Source organism: Temnothorax nylanderi, unplaced genomic scaffold (genome assembly GCF_030848795.1).
Source record: "Temnothorax nylanderi isolate EJ_2023f unplaced genomic scaffold, tnyl_v1.0 TNYL_tig0007_pilon, whole genome shotgun sequence".
Taxonomy (NCBI): domain Eukaryota; kingdom Metazoa; phylum Arthropoda; class Insecta; order Hymenoptera; family Formicidae; genus Temnothorax; species Temnothorax nylanderi.
The window spans coordinates 2,775,263-2,794,855 of NW_027249069.1; the positions used below are offsets into that span (position 1 = coordinate 2,775,263).

Sequence of the window (19,593 nt, forward strand, 5' to 3'; positions counted from 1 at the left end):
CTCGCCGTGGCTGCGAGAACCTCCGGTCCTCCTTACCCTTATCTTCGCCCCAGATTTTAATCTCCGTTGATCGAGTTTCCGTGTTGATCCAGACAGGATCTAAGCTCGGGCTAACTTATATAAGCGTCTGATAATTTACGAGAGGCGACACGCGATAAGAGGATAATAGTACGTAGAAGAAATATTGTACTTGACCAATATTTTCTAGCGTCCAATTTTATCCCGTACCCGTGTTTTTATATATAAAAAGAAAATAGAGCGAGAATCAGTGAGGGAGGGAAAAAGAAAACTTGGGATGTCCCATATCTGCTTTCAAGGCATTATCGGTATTCTACATTGTATGTACCTTCGCCCTTGCAAACAATTTCACCCTTGATCACTTCCGAGAATTTTCTGCTTGACATGACGCGCGGTATTATCCGACAGCGCTAAGAATATATTCCGAGACACACATCGATATTCATTTTCGCACTGACGTCGTAGACGTCAGTGTCCCTTATATCCTTATACGGTGACGCTGATTAATGCCGTAAGTTCCGGAATATGATCGGACCGATAAGAACCTTTTATACGTAATGAAGATTGATAAGATGGTATTAAAACGCACGCTGCAAAGATGCGAGCTAATCTCCGGTTTTATCTCAATCAAATGTCACGCCGTCCGAACCTCCTTTCCCCCCCCCCCCCCCGGGCGACAGAAGTCGATAGATTACAAGACGGATGTAACGTTGTATCAATGTGCTCCGAGTTAATGATCCGTCCTGATTTCTGGTAGGGTGACTTGGTTCAATTGAAGGAGCTGCCCTTTCAAGGTACGTTCGAACTGAAGAACAAGGCCATGGACGTGCTGGTCACGGTAAAGGCGCACATCCTTTTATTCATTCCTCTGAATTAGATTTTGATCTGTGTTTCTCCCCACTTGCACGTTTCTACTTTTGAGCAGATCCACGGGCTGCGACACGAGAACCTCAACCCACTGATTGGATGCCTTAATGAACCTACGAGACCCTGTCTGGTGTCGGAGTACTGCTCGAGGGGCTCCCTGGAGGACGTACTCGTCCAGGACGAGATTAAACTCGACTGGTCCTTCAGATTATCCTTGCTCACCGATCTTGTACGGGTGAGTAAGACCTGGAATATGATGCGTTAAACGCACGTGCCACACCGCCAAGAAGATTTCGAAAAACCAGAAAGATTTAAAAGAGATAAAAAAATATCAGTGGGATACACTTATATATTTCGTTACCGTTTAATTTTTAATTAATATAATGAGACTAACGCGGAAAAATGAAAAGGAAACATTGAGTGTATGGCATGCAAACAGGTTAAACCGTTAAAATTATTATGCAGAATAATCAGGGACTGTAAATTTTAATTTTGATGAGAAATTCCTGAATAATTTTAAAGTTTTGATCTTGAAATTGATTCTATGCATACTTTGAAACTATGATAATTTTGTATGGCTTGTTTGCTTCAGGGTATGAAATACCTTCACAGCACTCCGATACGCGTCCACGGCTACCTCACGTCGCGGAATTGCGTGATCGATGCGCGGTGGGTCTTGAAAGTTACCGATTACGGCCTGCCTGCATTTTATGAAGCCCAGAACATAGTGCCGCCAGTGAAAACAGCTCGAGGTAAGTTTCCTTCGCTACGACTCTTGTTTTGCCTCATCATATCTTCTTCATGGTACAGTTTGATGTGATCTCTTATATGGAATTTTTAAATTGAAACTCAGATGAACAAGAAAGATTACAATAACTCCTATAGCTCCTGAAAAATATCACATTGTTATAAAATTATCTCTTTGAACCTACTTTTTGAATTGCATGAAAATTACATTTTGTGCTCATTAGGCGCTATTATCTAAGTGTTTGCGCGCTATTTAGAAATTTTGCCGAGATACAAGTTACTCAAGTTATAAAGTTTCACTAATTAAAAGTTAAACTGCATGCTTTGCTAATTGAAGATATTCAAATTGTGAGATCCAGGGTTTCGTGTTACTTTAGAGGATATAGGATTATAGTAGGGGAGTGAGAATAGGATTAGAATAATTAGCATAAGCGAGCCGCTATTAATTTTGTTAATAACTGCCGGCTTGTTGTTGGGGTAGACCTGTTGTGGACCGCGCCGGAACTGCTTAGGCATCTGAATTTGCGGAAAAAAGGAACCCAGCCGGGGGATGTTTACAGTTTCGGAATTATCATGCAGGAAGTTGTTGTTCGCGGAGAACCATTTTGTATGCTCGCCCTATCTCCGGAAGGTAATGTGTGCACGATTTCTGTTAACGTTCGAAGTACATGAAGATCACCTCTTCTTCCATGACTCCAGACTCGAAATAATTAAGTAGACCGAGAAAAATGTATTTATTCCTTTATATCAATTATTTCAAATTGTAATCAATTAATTGTTTCTATAAGGCCAGGATTAACAATTTAAATTATGCTTAGAGATAATAATTACTTGGCGAACATCTCATATATAGCGTTCCATTAATATCGAAAAAAATATAATTATAGTAAATGAATGAGAAATGAGATAAGAATGAGCCAATTCTTCGCGCATATCGTTTTCCGATAAAATGATTAACGATAGACACATAATTACAACTGAGATTTTGCGATTACTGAGGATTAAATCTGTATTTACGCGTTAATTTATTGGCATCGATTATCCAAAAACACAATAAGCGTGAAACTTCGGAATCTTGTAACGGCGCAGTGTCGATCGTCAGCGATTTGAAATTCTAACGCTGGAATTTTACAATCGCTACGTTTGAGGATCAAAACGTCAAAGGCATTTCACGTATCTCGTAGATATAATCGAGAAAGTAATGAAGCCACCGCCCCTGATCAGACCATCGGTCAGCAAGGGTGCCGCGCCACCGGAAGCCATAAACATCATGCGCCAGTGCTGGGCGGAAACTGCTGAAATGAGGCCCGACTTTGACGACGTGCACGATCTCTTCAAGAAGTTAAATCACGGGAGGTAAAATCGATGGCCGACCATATAATCTTCAAGGCATTGCGCCCCTTCAGAGCCGAAATATTGGATGTAACATTGGCCGGAAGTCAAGGGCTACGCTGCTGAAATTTATTTTTCGCAAATCTAATCACGATTCAATGATGTCGAACAGTTTTAGCTCCGAAAATAAAGACTTCTTTTTTGTCAGTTGTATGTTAAATATTAGTTACAATTTTTTTTTTACGTCAATAAACTTCAGCAAGTTAATAATGAGTAACTAAATATTTATTTTTTTATTATATATTTAGAAAAAAAAGATCTTTATCAATTTCAAAGAAATATTTATTTCTTTACCCAGCTTTAAATTTCATCAAAACAAGTATTTTGTGGTAGTAATCGAAAAGACGCCCCATCACGTTTTATTTTCAGAAAGGTAAACTTCGTAGACACGATGTTTCAAATGCTGGAGAAGTATTCGAACAATCTTGAGGAACTCATTCGCGAGCGTACGGAACAGCTTGACATGGAGAAGAAAAAGACCGAGCAATTATTGAATAGAATGTTACCTAGGTAAACAACAGAGAAATATGTAAAATTTTTATTTTGCGAAAATAATCCTGTCAGAATTGGTTGGATAAAGTTATTGTCGATATTAAATTAATTCACTTCTGTTGCTTAATGATTAAAATTGGAAATTGACAAATTTTTCACAAATTGACTATCGGTAAAAAATTTATTAAATTGACAGAATGATTATTTTAACTTTTTTCGGGAAAATTAGCGTATTTGACTCGGTGTTTCTAGTTCGGTCGCCGAGAAACTGAAGCTCGGCATGCCCGTCGATCCCGAAGAGTTTCGCGAGGTCACGATTTATTTCTCGGACATCGTCGGCTTCACGACGATATCCGCGCGTTCGACGCCCTTTCAGGTGGTTGATCTTCTCAACGATCTGTACACTTGCTTCGACGACACGATTAACGCATACACGGTTTACAAGGTAATTGCATGATAATCGCGTGGCTATATACTTTGTTTCCAACAAGTTTATTTACCTACAATCTTATTTATATAAAGATAAAATAAAATGAATAATTATGTTTGCAAAAGAAAGTCTTACAAAGGAAAATAATAATATCAAGTATAATTTTACCAAGTACTATATATACTATAAATAGCATCCAAAAAACAGCATCCAAAACTTTAATCTTTTTTGATTAAACGATATTTTTATCAGAAGACATTTCGGATTCCGAAATTACAGAATGCATATTCGAATATCATAGGTGGAAACAATCGGAGATGCCTACATGGTTGTAGGCGGTTGCCCTGTTAGGATACCCGATCATGCGACTCAAATAGCAACCATGGCACTCGATCTGTTACATCAGAGTGGAAAGTTTAAACTAAAACATCTTCCGGACACGCAGCTCAGGTTACGCATCGGTCTCCACACGGGTTAGCTATTCAAATAATTTCTAATTAATTTATAATAATTACTAAAAGTAATCGTACGGTATAAAATTACACTTTAAATTTATTTCCATTTATTTATTTCCCTCCTTTTGCTGTCAAGGAGCTAACACAATTTGTCACAATAACGTTCGATGACATCGGTTTAATTGATTGATTAAAATTTAAAAACTGACTTTTAATCAACTTTGAGAGCCTTGCGAAAACAAAGTTTCATGTAAATGGTCGATTGAATCCTCTCGCTCGGAGATTTATATCGCTCCTATATTTTACGCTGATTAAATCCGTGTTGAAATAGCAAATCCGGATGGCACGCCGCGCCGTCGTTTCTTTCATTCGGCAACTTCGCGAAAAGCGTTTTCGCGTACCTCGATCAAAATATTAAGGGAAGGAATTTCACTTTTTTCCTCTCGTCAGGCCCGTGTTGTGCCGGCGTGGTGGGTTTAACGATGCCGCGTTATTGCTTATTCGGCGACACGGTGAACACCGCCTCGAGGATGGAGTCGACCGGGGCGCCGTGGCGTATCCATCTAAGCCAAGCGACGAGGGATCGATTGACGCAGGTCGGCGGATACCACATCGAATACCGCGGGCCCACCGACGTCAAGGGCAAAGGCAAGATGCCGACCTACTGGCTGCTCGGCAAGCAGGGCTTCGACAAGGAGCTGCCCAAACCGCCGCCCCTTAGGTAAGGCGTTCCATCGAGAGCATTTTCTGAATTTCCACCCTACCTCAGTGGCGTATCCCACCCTACCTCATTCCCCGGCTTCCAGCAAGCTCGGATCGTCGCGTAAACGTACTCCGTGATTTAACGCTTCACGCGCATCCGGCAGGTCTTATTAAGTTCAATTTATTGCGACCGGTCTTCCCCTCTTTTATTCGACGCGGATGTCACCACTCTTTTTCATCGCATTTCGGGCGTTTTGCTTGGAATGTAACGTGACAAGGATAGTTCCAAATAAGTTGCCGAATACTTTCAGTCTACGAAGCGTGCCCGAGTCTTCGTGAAGAAAAGGGTCGGATTTAATCAACGAAGTTACGACGTATTCCTTTGATTAAGTGTCAAAGAGCGCCGAGCGCTCTAGAAAGCGCGCTCGAGAGTTTTTAATTATGTAACAATGGATTGCGCGGCAGGCGGCCCGTACTATGTGCGCGTTAAGTTTATCGCAACAACCGCGCGACTTTTGCCTCGTATATTACTACTTATGATTGTGCGACGTGACTCGCGAAAGTGATACAACAACAAAGTTTCCTCTCCCGCACCGTAACTATATTCTTTTATAACACCCGTGGGCAAAAAGTGACCTACTCGGTGCGTGAATAAGCGGGGAAGGAAGACCTGGTATTTTTAGAATTAACGTTTATATGCAGGGTGTTTCTCCGATCTGACGCGCAACCTTTCAGCCGCAGATGGCAGAATCTAAGAAAAATAGCTTCCTCACAAAACCCGAGAGAGTCAGTTTAATGTTACGCGCGGTGGTGGAAAGTGGAAATAATTAAATAATTTACTCTTATTGCGCAAGTAGTGACAAAACTTTGTCAGAGAACTTCAGTTTATAATTAATTTCGAATGGATTTGAACAGGAATTTAATTATTTAGTCGAACTTAAAATTAAACTGAAATATTTATATAAGCGAAATACTATTTGAAATGTATTCTAAATTTAATTAATTGCATTTTATCATCGTCGTTTAATGAAAATAATTTGATTACTTAGCATAAGCAAATTTGATGAAAAGGCGTTCAGTCTATTTTTACCCATGCTCTTTGCATTTTTAATGTAGTTTTATTCGCGTTATTTGATTTCCAGATATTTAATACTTTTATCTGTTGCCATTCTGCTGCTGCACTCAGGGAGAACCATGGGTAAGTAGATTCGCATATAAATATGAACATTTAAATCGGTCGTATTATTATCTCACATTGAATAAATCTCTTTTCACGCTAGATATGTGGCGAAAATTTAAATTTTATAATATCATCTGTATAATATTTTTTATATCCATTAAATTCTGTGTCCGAAACGTTAAAGAGGAATTCTTATAAAAAATTCATCGCGGACTTTTATCAGCCTGTTACAAGCAACGTAAACTAAAATGAGAATGCAAAACGCAGCGCATGAATAAACATACCCCAGAGACCATCAGGATCAAAACGACGTCAAAATGTCAATTACTCTCTAAAAGTTGCATCTCACGTCCTTAACTCGAAAAGTTTTATTCCTTCCTCGCCTAAAGTTAAATCCTTTCCCTCCAATGATGTAATCATATCATTCCTCGGGATGCAACTATAATCACTTTTATAACTTTCCAATTTCTGTCAGTTCTTCACGAGCGATATAGCCAGCCAGCGTTAAAACGGCGCGACGTTCATGAATAAACACACCCATACGAAACATCTGGTTACACCCGGCATCGAAATGTCGTTCGCATGTCAATTCACGCGAAAAATTCTCACATATCCCCGCGTTTTCCGGCATATGAACCGCTCGGCGGAAAAATAGCGGTATACATAAGTAACGCAAACATTCGATACGTACCAATTCTCATGCGCCAGCACTTCGGAATAAAATTCGAGTTCTTTTCCCTTATAGGAACCGTAAAAAGCTACGATAAAAGTTGCATGTTAAATTTATCGCAACTCCCAGAAACTTGTATAAACGCGAAAAATATGTGGCGCTTGCAGTCACGTTTCCGCCCGGCGGTTCCTACGTTCTCCCCTGAATATTCTAAACTTTCCTTTCGAAGGCTCGACGAGAGTCTCTTGCTGGTCGGTCACCAGAACGGAGCGTCGAGCGACTCGGCGTGCTCGCAGCTACCGATGATCCCATCGCAGGACGAGACGCACGAGGAGGAGCCGGCGAGTCCCGTCGAGGTCGTACCCGACGGTCAAAGCCGCCAGGATTCCGTCAGCAGCGGAATGACTACCAGCGGCAGTCGAGCCGCGTCCTTCGAGGAAGGCGCCGGCACCAGGAAAGTCGCCGTGTCCGTGCACAACGAGCGCACGTTGCTGCCGAGCTACTCCTTGAAGTCCACCAACGACTTCATCGAGGTGTTGCAGGGCAAGCAGGACACGGTGACGAGGACGAGCGAGACGGTACACGGCGGCGTGACCAAGAGCACGTCCAGCGACAACCAGGCCTCCCTCAGTGTGTCGACCTCGATGACCGGGGGCGATCCGACCGCGGCGATCCTCGGCGCGTCCACCAGCTCGCTCACGTCGATCGCCAGCTCGGCGGCGTATCGGCAGCCGCTGGCGAGGCATCGACGCTTCGCTGGATGCATCGACGAGAATGATCTCAGCACACCGTACAATTATTACAGATGTCTGTCGCCCAACGAGCATCACGGTGCGTATTCGGAAAAGAGGATCTTACGTCAGCCCCTTACTTCTAGACCCCGAAGCCTGAAAATTATTTTTTTAAGTCGAATTCGACGACCGATCGATTAACGAATGTTGTCTATCTTTAGAATTTAAGATAAGAATTTTTAATTGCAATTTAAAATTCTTAGTACATACAAGCGAGAGATATTTCAAGATACCTGACCTCAATTTCGGTAATTGAATTATTTATATACGCATATATAGATGAGACGATTTTACATATGTATAAAGTTTAATCTACATCTAGATTATTATGTTTTATTACATAGAAAGATATCGGATTATTCAAATATTCCCAATATCCCAAAAATATAAATGGAACTCCTCTCATTTGATCAGTCCTCCGCCCTTAACGGATCATATTACTTTCTCTGATTTCAGGGAAGGGTCCCGGGTGCCGAATGCTCAAAAGGCAGTTCAGCCTGGACCGTCCGGACGAGCCGGTGTCTATAATTCCCGAGCAGCCCCAGCCAAGGTCGACTCCTCGTCTCTACAAGCAAAACAGCGCGGGCGCGGCCAACGACTTGGAGAGAATCGAGGAAGTGCCACCAGCCACTCCTAAGCCCCTCCTACAGAATTACCGTCATGCCGCTTCCGTATCCCTCTCCGTCGAATCCCTATCGTTACGTTAAAATCCCCGTCGAGAAAAGTTTCACGAACGAAAGATCGAGCGACGCGAGCGTGTCGCGTTTAGAGCAGCGAACGATTCACGCCAAGAATCGCTATTATACGATGTGATTGATAAAACGCCGTGTAAAAGATACGAATTGCAGTTTTACGTCTAGCCGTAATTCTACTTCTATAGGACAAAAAAAACAAGAGAGCTCGGTTAAACTGAGATTGGAATCAACGTTAATTGAGATTAACGTCAACTGAGATTAATCAACATTGACGGCACCGATCTTCGACGATCACGACCGAGAAAGAAACGTCGACTTGAAAACTCGACCGCAATAATTTGAGGGTCGGTATCTTTGAAGACGCGTTCCGCGCGTAATTAAGTGACGAGTAAATGTGTACGATTGCTGTGACTCGCTGCTCCGTCTGTATTCTTATCATTGTGAGTGTACATTGTATTGGTGTCTGATAATACCCGCAGGCAGGGGATCGTAACGAACGTAATTCGTGATTAGAGATTTAATGATTTAGGCGTGTGTTGTAAATTTACAAATAATCGTTGGTGCAAAAAGAAAAACTTCCTAGGATTTACGGGCGATCCGCTCTTTCCTCGGAACGTGTCTGTACCTGTCAATCTTACGTATTTCGACGTTTCATCGATAACGATTCAACGACGCTGTCATCATCCGATCTTCGATGCTGAATTATTAGCATCCCAGATATTTACAGCACAGATATTTAGGGAACACTCTTAGATATCTAATGAATACGTTCAAATGACGCGCGATATTCAGAATTCTGAATATTTTGGGTATCCAAGAGGTTTCATTAAATTTCTATGCCTCAATTTTGTACTAGATATAACTCAATTTCTTTATTAGATCGTTGAAATCTTGAGCAAACAATGTACTTCTCGTTTTCAGATTTTTTTCACAATACTGCGTAAAAGCGATCGTTTTTTACCTTGCAAGAATTAAAAATTTTCCTCTCTCCCACGATTATTTATTATCTGTAATCGTTAACGGTTGTATACTCTCGCTAGATGTACCTATAAAGCGAAGTTCTAAAGTCGATTTTACTGAATGAAATTTAATGTTATAAAATCACTTCCACGCATCTCGTGGAAGATAAGAAAGTTCCAATTCCATAAACTTAACGTGGATCTTAGGCTATTGACAGAGGCAAGACAGATAGCAAGATAAATACAAAAGGAAAAATATTTAACTAATTAATCATTTATAATTTTTTGTTAAATATATCTCGATAAAAGAATTATTTTTTAAGAAAGAAGTTGAATATATTGCTCGTATATGTACAGTCTTTATGTAATAATTATATTTCGGTCGAAACTCACGATGCAATCAATGGACTGTGATGTCAATCGAGAAAGAAAGTTACATAGGAAGTAATTAACCATCTCGCGATTATGGCAGCAGAGAAGTACTTCGTCGGTCAGCAGGTACGTAAATATAAATGATTGATACTGTTGTTATTTCCGGCCTAATAGATTCATGATGAAGACCGAAGAAATCCACTCGGTCTTCCGCCGCATGCGAGTGGTTTAACAAAAAACATCCTTTTAAAACATGGGCATTGTGCGCGAAAAATAGATAAATACAATGCTTTAATCATGAACAGATAAAGACTTTATCCATAATTGAATAAAAATTACACGCGTAAGCAAATGGTACTTATATTTATGTCATTTCCTTCTAGCAACTTTTTAATATTTATTATTAATTATCTTTGTAATCAACTTTTATGTCAAATTCTATTAAAATACGGTTAGCATAAAATTTGATAAAAATACAATTTATTTATAATTTAAAGCTTAGTCATTTAAATAAATTGTTAATTGTGGTTAATGACGATGATAGTTTTGGAACAATCTGTTAATCATCGTAAGATTATGGCTCAGATAGTTACAGTATCTTTGAACCATTCGTGTTAAAGATTCTCTCTGAAGCCAACATAATTGCAAGGATTATGACAGGAGGGAGTTATCCAACTGGCTTTCCTAATTCACCGTTTTAGAAAATCTCTTGCGGTCGACGAGCGAAAATCAATCTTGCGGCGAGTGACGAGTGACATAAGAAACGATAGACCGGCGATGAGAAGAACTTTCTTCTCTACACGTTCCCTCGTGCCAAGTGAGATTGCTATGCGGCACAGGTTCTTACTTTATGATCGTAAACGCTGGTAATGTCACGCCAAGCGCCAAGCGCACGGATGACGGAGTGCGCGACGTAAACATCCGGAGATCGCCAAGTGATCATAATGGACGAGAGACCTCGATCGGCTATATGGCGACGTGCTATGGCTAAGGGATGGATTTTATTGTCGAGATAAAAGTGCCGTCACTCTCGATCGAGCTTCCAGCTGTTTATTGATTTTTAAATGCACCCATTTAAATGCGGCTTTTAAATTGCTGTTTGACTATATAGCGTCGCGTACAAAAAAAAAATCGCCCACAGATTTCTTATAAAAGCGAAACACTTATTATTTTTTATTCTTGACGTTGTTTTTGACGTGTAATCGTGTCGATTTGCACGAAACAGATATTTTTCCATAATTATATGAATATTAGAAAAGATTGATTCTTATTTTAACAGAAGCGTGATAATTCTATTAATAGAATAAAAAGAGATTTATGCATTGAATTAAAATGTGCCAACAATATATTTAAAATTTTTAATGTTTGACAATACATAAGAGAGAGAAGAAGTCATCCCAGGTAGCAAGACTCGTCATTTTGACGTCAATTGACGTCAAAAGTCTGTCATTTTGACGTCTTTTGACGTCATTTGACGTCAAAATGACGAGTGCTTGCTACCTGGGATATGATTATAACTGAATGTCCAAAAAAATATATAAATATAAATCTTCAATGTATAGTCGAGGCACTTTATCACGGTCGATTCAACATCGTTTAAAGAATACAAATTGCAGTAGTAAATTAAACAAAAATAAAGGATTAAAAAAATTAGAGATCCTGACGAGACGATCGAGATGAATACGATCCTCAGACACGAATGGCTGATAACAGGGAGGATAGGAAAGTCACTCTCTTATCGCGGACGACAATCTCCATTGCGCTAATCTCTTGTCTTTTTCGGTATCGCTTTTAACAATCGCGCCAGAATCAGATTATTCCGCTAACCGCAGTTTCTCCAAAGCAGAGCTGTAAAACAAATTCATGTTTTGCATGTTACTCGATCGAATTCTCGGCCATATCCGAGTGCGAATATCCGAAAACGCTATGTTTGGCCACTTCAAACCAGAATCCCGTATTTGAATTTATTCGGAAAATATATATCCGGATGGATGCAACTTACGATATTCGAATATATTTATCAGCTCTACCTCGAGCGTCATGTGTCGCCCATGCTGCATGCATTAACTTTCGTCCGTTTCTTAAAACAGCTGTATCCTGTTGTCAATGTATATTCATAAATTTCATCTATTTTTGCAGAATGATGTATTATTTGATAATAATTATGTAAAAATGTAATTAATACTTCGCGTCGACGTCCATCTCCACATACCTGCCAACATTCACGTTTTTAGCTTTGCCATCTGCCTTAGGTTTAGCTTTCTTCTAGTGATAACTGATTTCATCACCTTTTTGACATAAACAAAATTCGACTGCGACCACTGTGGTAGTATCTTCCTGAATTCTTTGAACGATTCACGAGATTATCACAATGTGCTTGACCATCTCGAAATTCAACCTAAGCGTTATATCAGCGCCGCTTTACGCGGCAATCTCAGTAATTCTGTGCCCATAACGGCAAATACCAAATACGTATACGATGTTACTTAAAACCTTTGACTGTATCCCATGTACAATAATAAGTGTGCGAAACAGGAGTGAAACAGACACGTTGCGTACTTTTCACGAATATTAATCATCGAAGCGAGGTGACAAACCAGTTAGAATGTTATAAACCACTTTCCCGAATCAAAAGAGGATTCCTTGAGCGGCAAAGGTTTCCCCTTTCATTCCGCGGTATATGAGTCTCGAATCAAACACGCTCGTCGAGCCTGACTAGCTTCTCGACGAGCTCCCTTCTTTATTCGGTAGAATATATATACTATCCGACCTTTTCTAAATCAGCCTCGACGCAGTCGAGGTGCTAATTCGGACGACAATCGTTAAGGGATATAATCGCATTTTTTAACGTAACAAATAGTTATCCGATCATTCTCGATGGCTGTCCGTAGCTCGCGCGAGAGAAAGAGAACTCTTGGCAGTTTTTCGCACGATACCCTCGCGAATAAAAGAGATCGGGTATTAATATTCCATAGCTCGGAAATATGTGCGCAACATACGTACACGTGGCCGGGCCTACGTACTCAACGGATATACGTACCTCGATGTAATTCGTGTAGTCACGTAGTTCACACTAATGTTGGAGATATAAATAGGTATAGCTTGTACATCTCGAAGCGATTCGCGTTCCGTACGACAGGCATCCTCGAATTGCACACGAACGGATTGATATAATTTCCGGAGACACTCGATTGACTCTTTTCGCTACCCGACTTTTATTCCCTTTTCACTCCCGCTCGATATTTAATTATTCTTCACCCTGAAATTTTTTTACATTGACATTTCCTTCCAATTTCTTTCATTTTTTAGAAGTTCAATAATATGTCTCGCAATGTATAATGTATAATAAAAGAATGAAAAATACGGTAAGAAAATTAAATATAATATTAATTATAAAAATGTGGAGTTAAAGGATCAATCAAAATTCTAATTAATTTTATTAAAATTGCTAATACTAAAGAGCAGATACTCTTACCTATTTACCGTACTTACTATTTAGTATTGTTATCTTTGAGAATTTTAAACTATCCAATGTATCGTTCTACTCATTCGCGCCATTATTATAAAAAAAGACGAAAGACTAAGAATAATAAAACTGTTAAAACCAAAGTAAAATCATAAAATAAGGAAGCGTAAAGAGTTAATACAAGGATGCTTGTCAATCAGTTTATCGCAATGATCACTTGTTATCATATGTGGCGTAGCAAATATGCATCAAATGCCCATTCATAGATAATTAAGTGACAGTATTTTTTTAACTAGAACGCTCAATTTGTCTCTACATATTTTTACGTACTAATTATAATTTCTCAATAAGTAAAACAACTGTTTAAACAATCTGTTTTGCAATTCTTTTATAAACGATAAACACGTTAGGAAAATCTATAAACTGCAGTCATCGCTAATGGTTGAAATCGGTTGCCGGAGGACAAATTGTGCATTCTCACACGTTCTAACATTAAGACCTACATTTAATTATTTAACAGATCGATACAGGGCTTATGTTTCTCTGTTGAGTACTTAAAATGGCAGAATATTCGCTACGCTACTGGCCATCGTTTCTACACTTATATCTGACTGTGTGAATAGAAGAGAACTTATTGTACACGTATGAATGTTACATGTTAAAAGATGTTATCGGAAGAATATCTAAATGCATAGTATTATAGTAATCGATGGCGACGGTTGGATATTTATATATTTCAGACGCATCGTGCGATTATATACTCGTTATTAATACTTCAATGTTACTCGGTAACATCTTCGGCAATAAAGATAATCATACGGCCGTAAAGCTGTCCGCTTTGTACCTCCTGCGTGTGTAGCTCCTCTCCCTTCAATAATTTATCGTCGGGAAACGATCAGAGTCTTGTGCAATTTTCTAATTTACGAAATGCAATTTGAACTAAAATTCTTATAAAATAAAATAAGAGTTAACAATAAAATTATATAATTATATATTAACTATTGTATGTAAATATAAATCATATTTAGAAAGTCTGAAAATAATGTGCCAAAAATTTTGGATTAAAAATAATGTTTTCTGATGAATATTTTATCGTGCTTTTCAACAGAAATAGAAGGAGTAAATAATTTTAATGATAAATACGCTTGTGATATTCACAGGCCGTGATTTATTAATCTGTAATATCAGTAACAAAAATAACAATCTCTTCGATTATACTATCGCTAGATAATCTTACACTTAAAGTTGGATGACCTGACTGACTGAGACTCAACATGATGCACGCGCAATTATATGGCTGTTCCTAGAATTTCGAGGTAAAGCGGAGGGAGATCAGACTGGTACGCTATTATTAACGCGAGCTGTGCAAGTTGCTTCGAATTTACCAGGCACTGTAAAAAAAAATCAAAGGAACATTAGAGAGATTTAGCAAACAGTAATTTTCTGAGAATAATTGATTTCCGAATAATAGTCGTGATATTTAAGCACGCTTCATTTAAGCTATTCTTAATATCTGTTTGAGCAAGTAGTAACTTTGACGTTGAATTTTTCTAAAGGTCGATATGCACTTTTTCAATAAATTTCTTTTACCAAACGAAATATAAATCTAACTGCAGTAAAAGAGGGATCGTATTTTAACAATATACTAATTATTAGAAAGGACAGAAGAGAGTGACCAATTTTCCTCACCCATAGGATGGGTCTGGTTGCGACCAGACTGGCGCAGCATACTCAGCATGCGGTTTGTAAATAGGTTTTGGAACAATTCTCTCGATATAAACTGGTTTCTCGACGTATTCCACGTACTTTACCGGTGGCGAGAGATAGACGTGGTGTACTTCCGGCGCGCTAAAGTAACCAGCCTTGTAGCTGAAAATAAAATAAGAAATATTTAAAAAGAGGAGATAATATACTCTATATATAATATGTTATTGCTGAAATATATTATTAAAACACATATATCTTACTTATTATTGCAAAATTGGAATCTTTATTAATAATCAATAGCGATAATAAGATAAAACGGATATACAACTTGAATGCGTGAAAAAGGATATAAATTATAAATTTGTTACCCCTTTGCGACGCCAAGACCGAAACCAAGAAGACCGGCGCCGAGCAGCTTCTTTTTCAAGAACAGCGTCCTCTTTTCCCTGGTGTGTATCGCGCCGTTATCGATCTGATCTTCGACAGCGACGTTTCCGAGGTCCAACGATTGTTGATTCTGTTGGACAGCCTCTTCCGCTGTTGCTCTCAATACGAGAAAACAACAAACGGTGGCGATGAAGGTGACAATAGCGCGATGCATCTCTGTGTTCACAAAAAAACAAATACTTTCTATCGCTATTTCACATCATTTATCATCAATTTCTCCAAGCGATGTAAGCCGAGCATTCGCGCAAATACCTAGCGCAAATTTACAATAAATATGCAAAACTTTTTATTCAATTAACAACACGCACACAAATGCACGCGCCGCACGTGTTGCAAGTGACATACGGAGAATTTGATTTTAATTTTTAACGTAAACCACATTTAAAATTAAATTTAATTGGAGATAATTTCTAATCCGATTATTAACGATTTACACTACGCATCTCCTCGGGAACGCATGTCGTCTTTCGCCATCGAGATCAGATTCGTAATCGAAATCGATAATAAAAGTGCTGAGAATTAATTTCACGCGTTTCCTTTCCCTAGGATCCCATTTATTAATGCCGAGAAACCGGTTTCGGCGGTCTTACCTTGCGTCTCAGTCACGATAATGCACGGTAGGGATCACGGTGACGATACACCGCGAGAACAGGCCCGAATACTGTGACTTTGATCGAGGAATCGTTCGATTTTATACCGACTTGCCTACCTCGCCGCTGTTTGCGGCCGGTATAAGCGCAATTTCGAAGGCGCCTCCTCCCCTACCACGGCGCCGGGAATGGCCGGGAATGAGCAGTTTAACATCGGGTTTAGGACGATTAAACCTATTGTGACACTCGGGAGGCATTGTTGCACACATCGCGATAGCAATTGCTCAGCCTCGTACCTCACCGAGGTGGAAGTTCCGTGGGAATTTCATGGATCTCTTCAGCTTTCTTTAAATGATGAAAGAGATTGACTGTAATTAATTCGCTAAAAAAAAATCTCCATCCATCAATCAAAGCGTTATTTCAATCTCTTTTCTCTACGCTAATTTTTTTTATTTTATATTTCTTAAAAAACCAATTTTTCATTGAAAGGTCAGATATAATCAGGAAATAAAAGAAACAAGTCGGAGATATCTCTGCTGAAGCTTCACAAAGTATGTACATTAATTATTACTTTTATATCGCGACATAAGAATTTTCTGGTTATATGTGCTCTGCATTTCCGTGTTTTTGATGCGGCTTCTTTAAAGAAATAAACTCCGCATTTGGCGCGCTCGCTATTGTTTGCAATTGCAATTTCTCCAGAAACCTGTTCGAGTCGTTTTCCTCCGCTCGCGCTTGGAAAAGTGTCCATGGAAGGATCCATTACCGGCGATTTAGATCTCCGGATATGGGACATATATATAGACAGAACTTGGCAGATTCGCGGAGGCGAATTCGAGGAAGTGAAAGAAAGCGGAGCGGTAATAGGGACATGACGCGGACGTCGTTTCGATTTATCAACCCCGCGACGTGACAAGCAGATAATGCACGCTATTGTCGGCTGCAACAAGTAGAGCGGTGGAGAAAAGAAAAGAATGGGAAGGCCAGAGAGAGAGAGAGAGAGAGAAAAAGAGAGAGAGGGGCGCGGAGGAGACGGGGAGAAAGCGAGAGACTGCGCAACGAATTTCCCATTCCTCCTACGTGGCGGGTGCCCCACGTGGCCCGCCTTTCAGCGATACACGTGCTTCTGTCGCACGCAATTGCGGGGCTCGCGTTACGTTGCGATCTGATACATACGCGTAATCATTGGCACGCACGCGGCCACACACGCGCGTACGCGAAATGCGATCGACGACGAGCGAATGACAATGGAAATCCCGATCCGTGCGCGTCACCGCCCGCCGTCACCGCGATCATAATCCGACATCCGACGGTGAATCCGAAGCAGACGACCGATAATCCGGCTAGTGAATAGTGATCGACATGTAGCGATGTAGCTGGCGTGTTTAGGCATTACAACATTACGGGTATCTTGTGTGTCGCAATAAAACTGGCGCGAATATTCTCGCAACGATATAGCGAGAATGTAATATCGAGAAGAAATGTAAAACTTGCGGTAATGAAGAAATAACGAGTATAGGAATAATGAGGGGCTCTCTTCTAGATTCACGTTAATGAGTTTGCAATAATTAATCGATAAACTAATTGCGTGTGCAATACTTCTTAATAAATATCGATTAATGGTCTATTTCTTCCCTCAAAGATATCGCCTTTCACCCGCGTTCGGCGCGTTCCCCACTACTCATCACGTTTATTTTACATTTCACGCTCTGTTCGTTCCTTTTCATAAATTAAATTTATTCTGATTTTTTTAATCAACTTGTATTTTAAAGTTAAGGTATCAATTGTAATCTTAAAGAGGCGCCACAGCACGTGGACTTGAAACCCAAGTATCTAAGTCCACTGCTGGGCAGGATCGATGGGCCGGTGGGAGATGACACGCGACGCAATTCGGTAATCGACGTAGAAAGTGTCCGAGAGAGAAGAACCGAGTTTTCGCAAGCAGACGTGAAGCAGGCGCGAAATTTCACTGGGTCGCGAAGGCCGCCGCGCCGCGAGGAATAAGGTGCCCAGCGACGTATTTCCAATATTTTTTCGACGCTCTCCGCTAAGGGCGGGCATCACTCGGCACGCTGCGCTGTTTGCGGAGACGTGCCTCCGCGTCTCGTAAGTACAAGTCTCGCTGGAAACTGACAGGCCATTTGTACGAGGAGATTAGCATGGAAATGGAAGTTCAGTCCGCGGTCCGCGCTCTAATAAGAGATGCTTCCGCGCCGGAGGTATAGACAGCTTGTCGGGACAAAGTTCACTCTTTATGCTATATATATCCCCTAAATTGCATTCCGAGAAATAAATACGTTGTTTGTCGTTAATATAATCCTGCGCGCGCAAATAGGTCTAGTATAATTATAATATTTTATTTAATATTCAATATAATTTAATAAAATTTAATTTTCTACTATAAATTTAATATAAGGATATAATATAATATTTAATATTAATGTAAATAAAAAGTAATTGCAGAAATTTGAAAATGTTTCCTAATTTTCTATGCTAACGATATTAGAATATCGAATAATGAATAGAATTTTGTAGATTAATGTAGATTTAATTTTTTTCTAAGAGGTATAGTAGGAGTGTGGAATATTAGAAGAAATATAAAAATAAACAAATTATATTAAACTTTAAATATTAAATAAAAAGGAGTTTCTTCTTTTAATTTAAAATAAACTTGAAAAAATTTTTAATAAGATTCTATCAAAGCCAAGATTCAAAGATTTGATGATTGCGAAAAAAATATGCGGACATTTTACGATAGTATGTATAGAGAGACACAGAACACTCTTCTTTGAAGAACTTTATGTCTCATACTCGCGCAAAGTAAAATGTAATAATCCAAATCGCGCACACAATGCGTTTGCACATGTTAGAACGTGAAACACGACCGATACTGCGCCGCGCAGCGAATCGACCACGCACGTACTAAATTCAATATTCACTTTTCGCTTTGTATTCTTCCTCGGTACTCTCTCCTGGGAGAAAAGCGCCGTTTCACGACATCCGCAAACTTGTATGGTTCACCACAAAACAACTCCGCATGCCGCGACTACAGAGTGGCTTCATAAATAATTTATCAGGCCGACATTCGCGGGACCTTTTGCAAGGGGTGCGCTTAATTAAAGAAAAATTCTTTCTCGAGAATCTGTAAACTGAGATCCTCCCTTTGAACGCGAATGTATGCTCTGTTACTCGCGCCTTATGAACCATCAGATATGTAATATAACTATATAAACGTGTCTAGACGCTTGAAAACGTCCATCTGTCTAGCGACCGATTGTCTAGACGTGCTATTGAAACTACGTGCTCTGGCATACATATTTTGGCAATGACGTATTCGCAGAGTGAAATCAATCGGTGCGCCCGATCAGTCCAAGGTGCGTGTTTGACTTCCCAAACAGAGCGTTGCACAATGTCGCTATCGGTTAATCTCTCGGGTGCTACCTTCATCATCGACGAATTAGGTCGTACTGTGCTGAAATTATGAAAATGAATAAGAGCATGTTAAGTAAATGAACCCCTCGATGAAAGTACATGTATAAAATGACATTGGTATCACATTAAAATGATTTTAAATTGTGTAAAAAGTAGAAAATGATAAGTAAAATGATCTAAA

General features: G+C 39.6%; 2 protein-coding genes across 6 annotated transcripts in view; one reads left to right on the forward strand and one right to left on the reverse strand.

Moving 5' to 3' along the window:
* Nucleotides 1-14,064, forward strand: part of LOC139782079 (retinal guanylyl cyclase 2) — a 46,692-nt gene extending 32,628 nt beyond the window's left edge. For 2 of the 4 annotated variants that reach the window (XM_071721028.1, XM_071721035.1), the window contains 12 exons: nt 776-856; nt 944-1,120; nt 1,478-1,637; nt 2,114-2,263; nt 2,817-2,988; nt 3,394-3,534; nt 3,769-3,961; nt 4,248-4,419; nt 4,852-5,122; nt 6,290-6,301; nt 7,183-7,784; nt 8,201-14,064. In XM_071721028.1, coding sequence (XP_071577129.1) covers nt 776-856; nt 944-1,120; nt 1,478-1,637; nt 2,114-2,263; nt 2,817-2,988; nt 3,394-3,534; nt 3,769-3,961; nt 4,248-4,419; nt 4,852-5,122; nt 6,290-6,301; nt 7,183-7,784; nt 8,201-8,451 — 2,382 coding nt within the window. In that variant the 3' untranslated portion in view covers nt 8,452-14,064. Of the gene's footprint in view, nt 1-775; nt 857-943; nt 1,121-1,477; nt 1,638-2,113; nt 2,264-2,816; nt 2,989-3,393; nt 3,535-3,768; nt 3,962-4,247; nt 4,420-4,851; nt 5,123-6,245; nt 6,302-7,182; nt 7,785-8,200 lie in introns of those variants that run through there. The other 2 variants (XR_011720793.1, XM_071721043.1) reach the window with 2 other exon arrangements.
* Nucleotides 14,065-14,381: 317 nt separating this feature from the next.
* LOC139782241 (uncharacterized) lies at nt 14,382-19,527 on the reverse strand. Of its 2 annotated transcripts, XM_071721218.1 has the most exons (4): nt 15,981-19,527; nt 15,312-15,546; nt 14,926-15,105; nt 14,382-14,627 (listed from the first exon to the last, which is right to left on the reverse strand). In XM_071721218.1, the coding sequence occupies exons 2-4, from the start codon at nt 15,542-15,544 to the stop codon at nt 14,618-14,620; spliced, it is 423 nt and encodes a 140-aa protein (XP_071577319.1). In that variant the 5' UTR covers nt 15,545-15,546; nt 15,981-19,527; the 3' UTR covers nt 14,382-14,617. The 2 variants fall into 2 exon arrangements, with proteins under 2 accessions (XP_071577319.1, XP_071577312.1); XM_071721211.1 differs by having other exon boundaries at nt 15,312-19,527.
* Between the last annotated feature and the right edge of the window lie 66 nt (nt 19,528-19,593).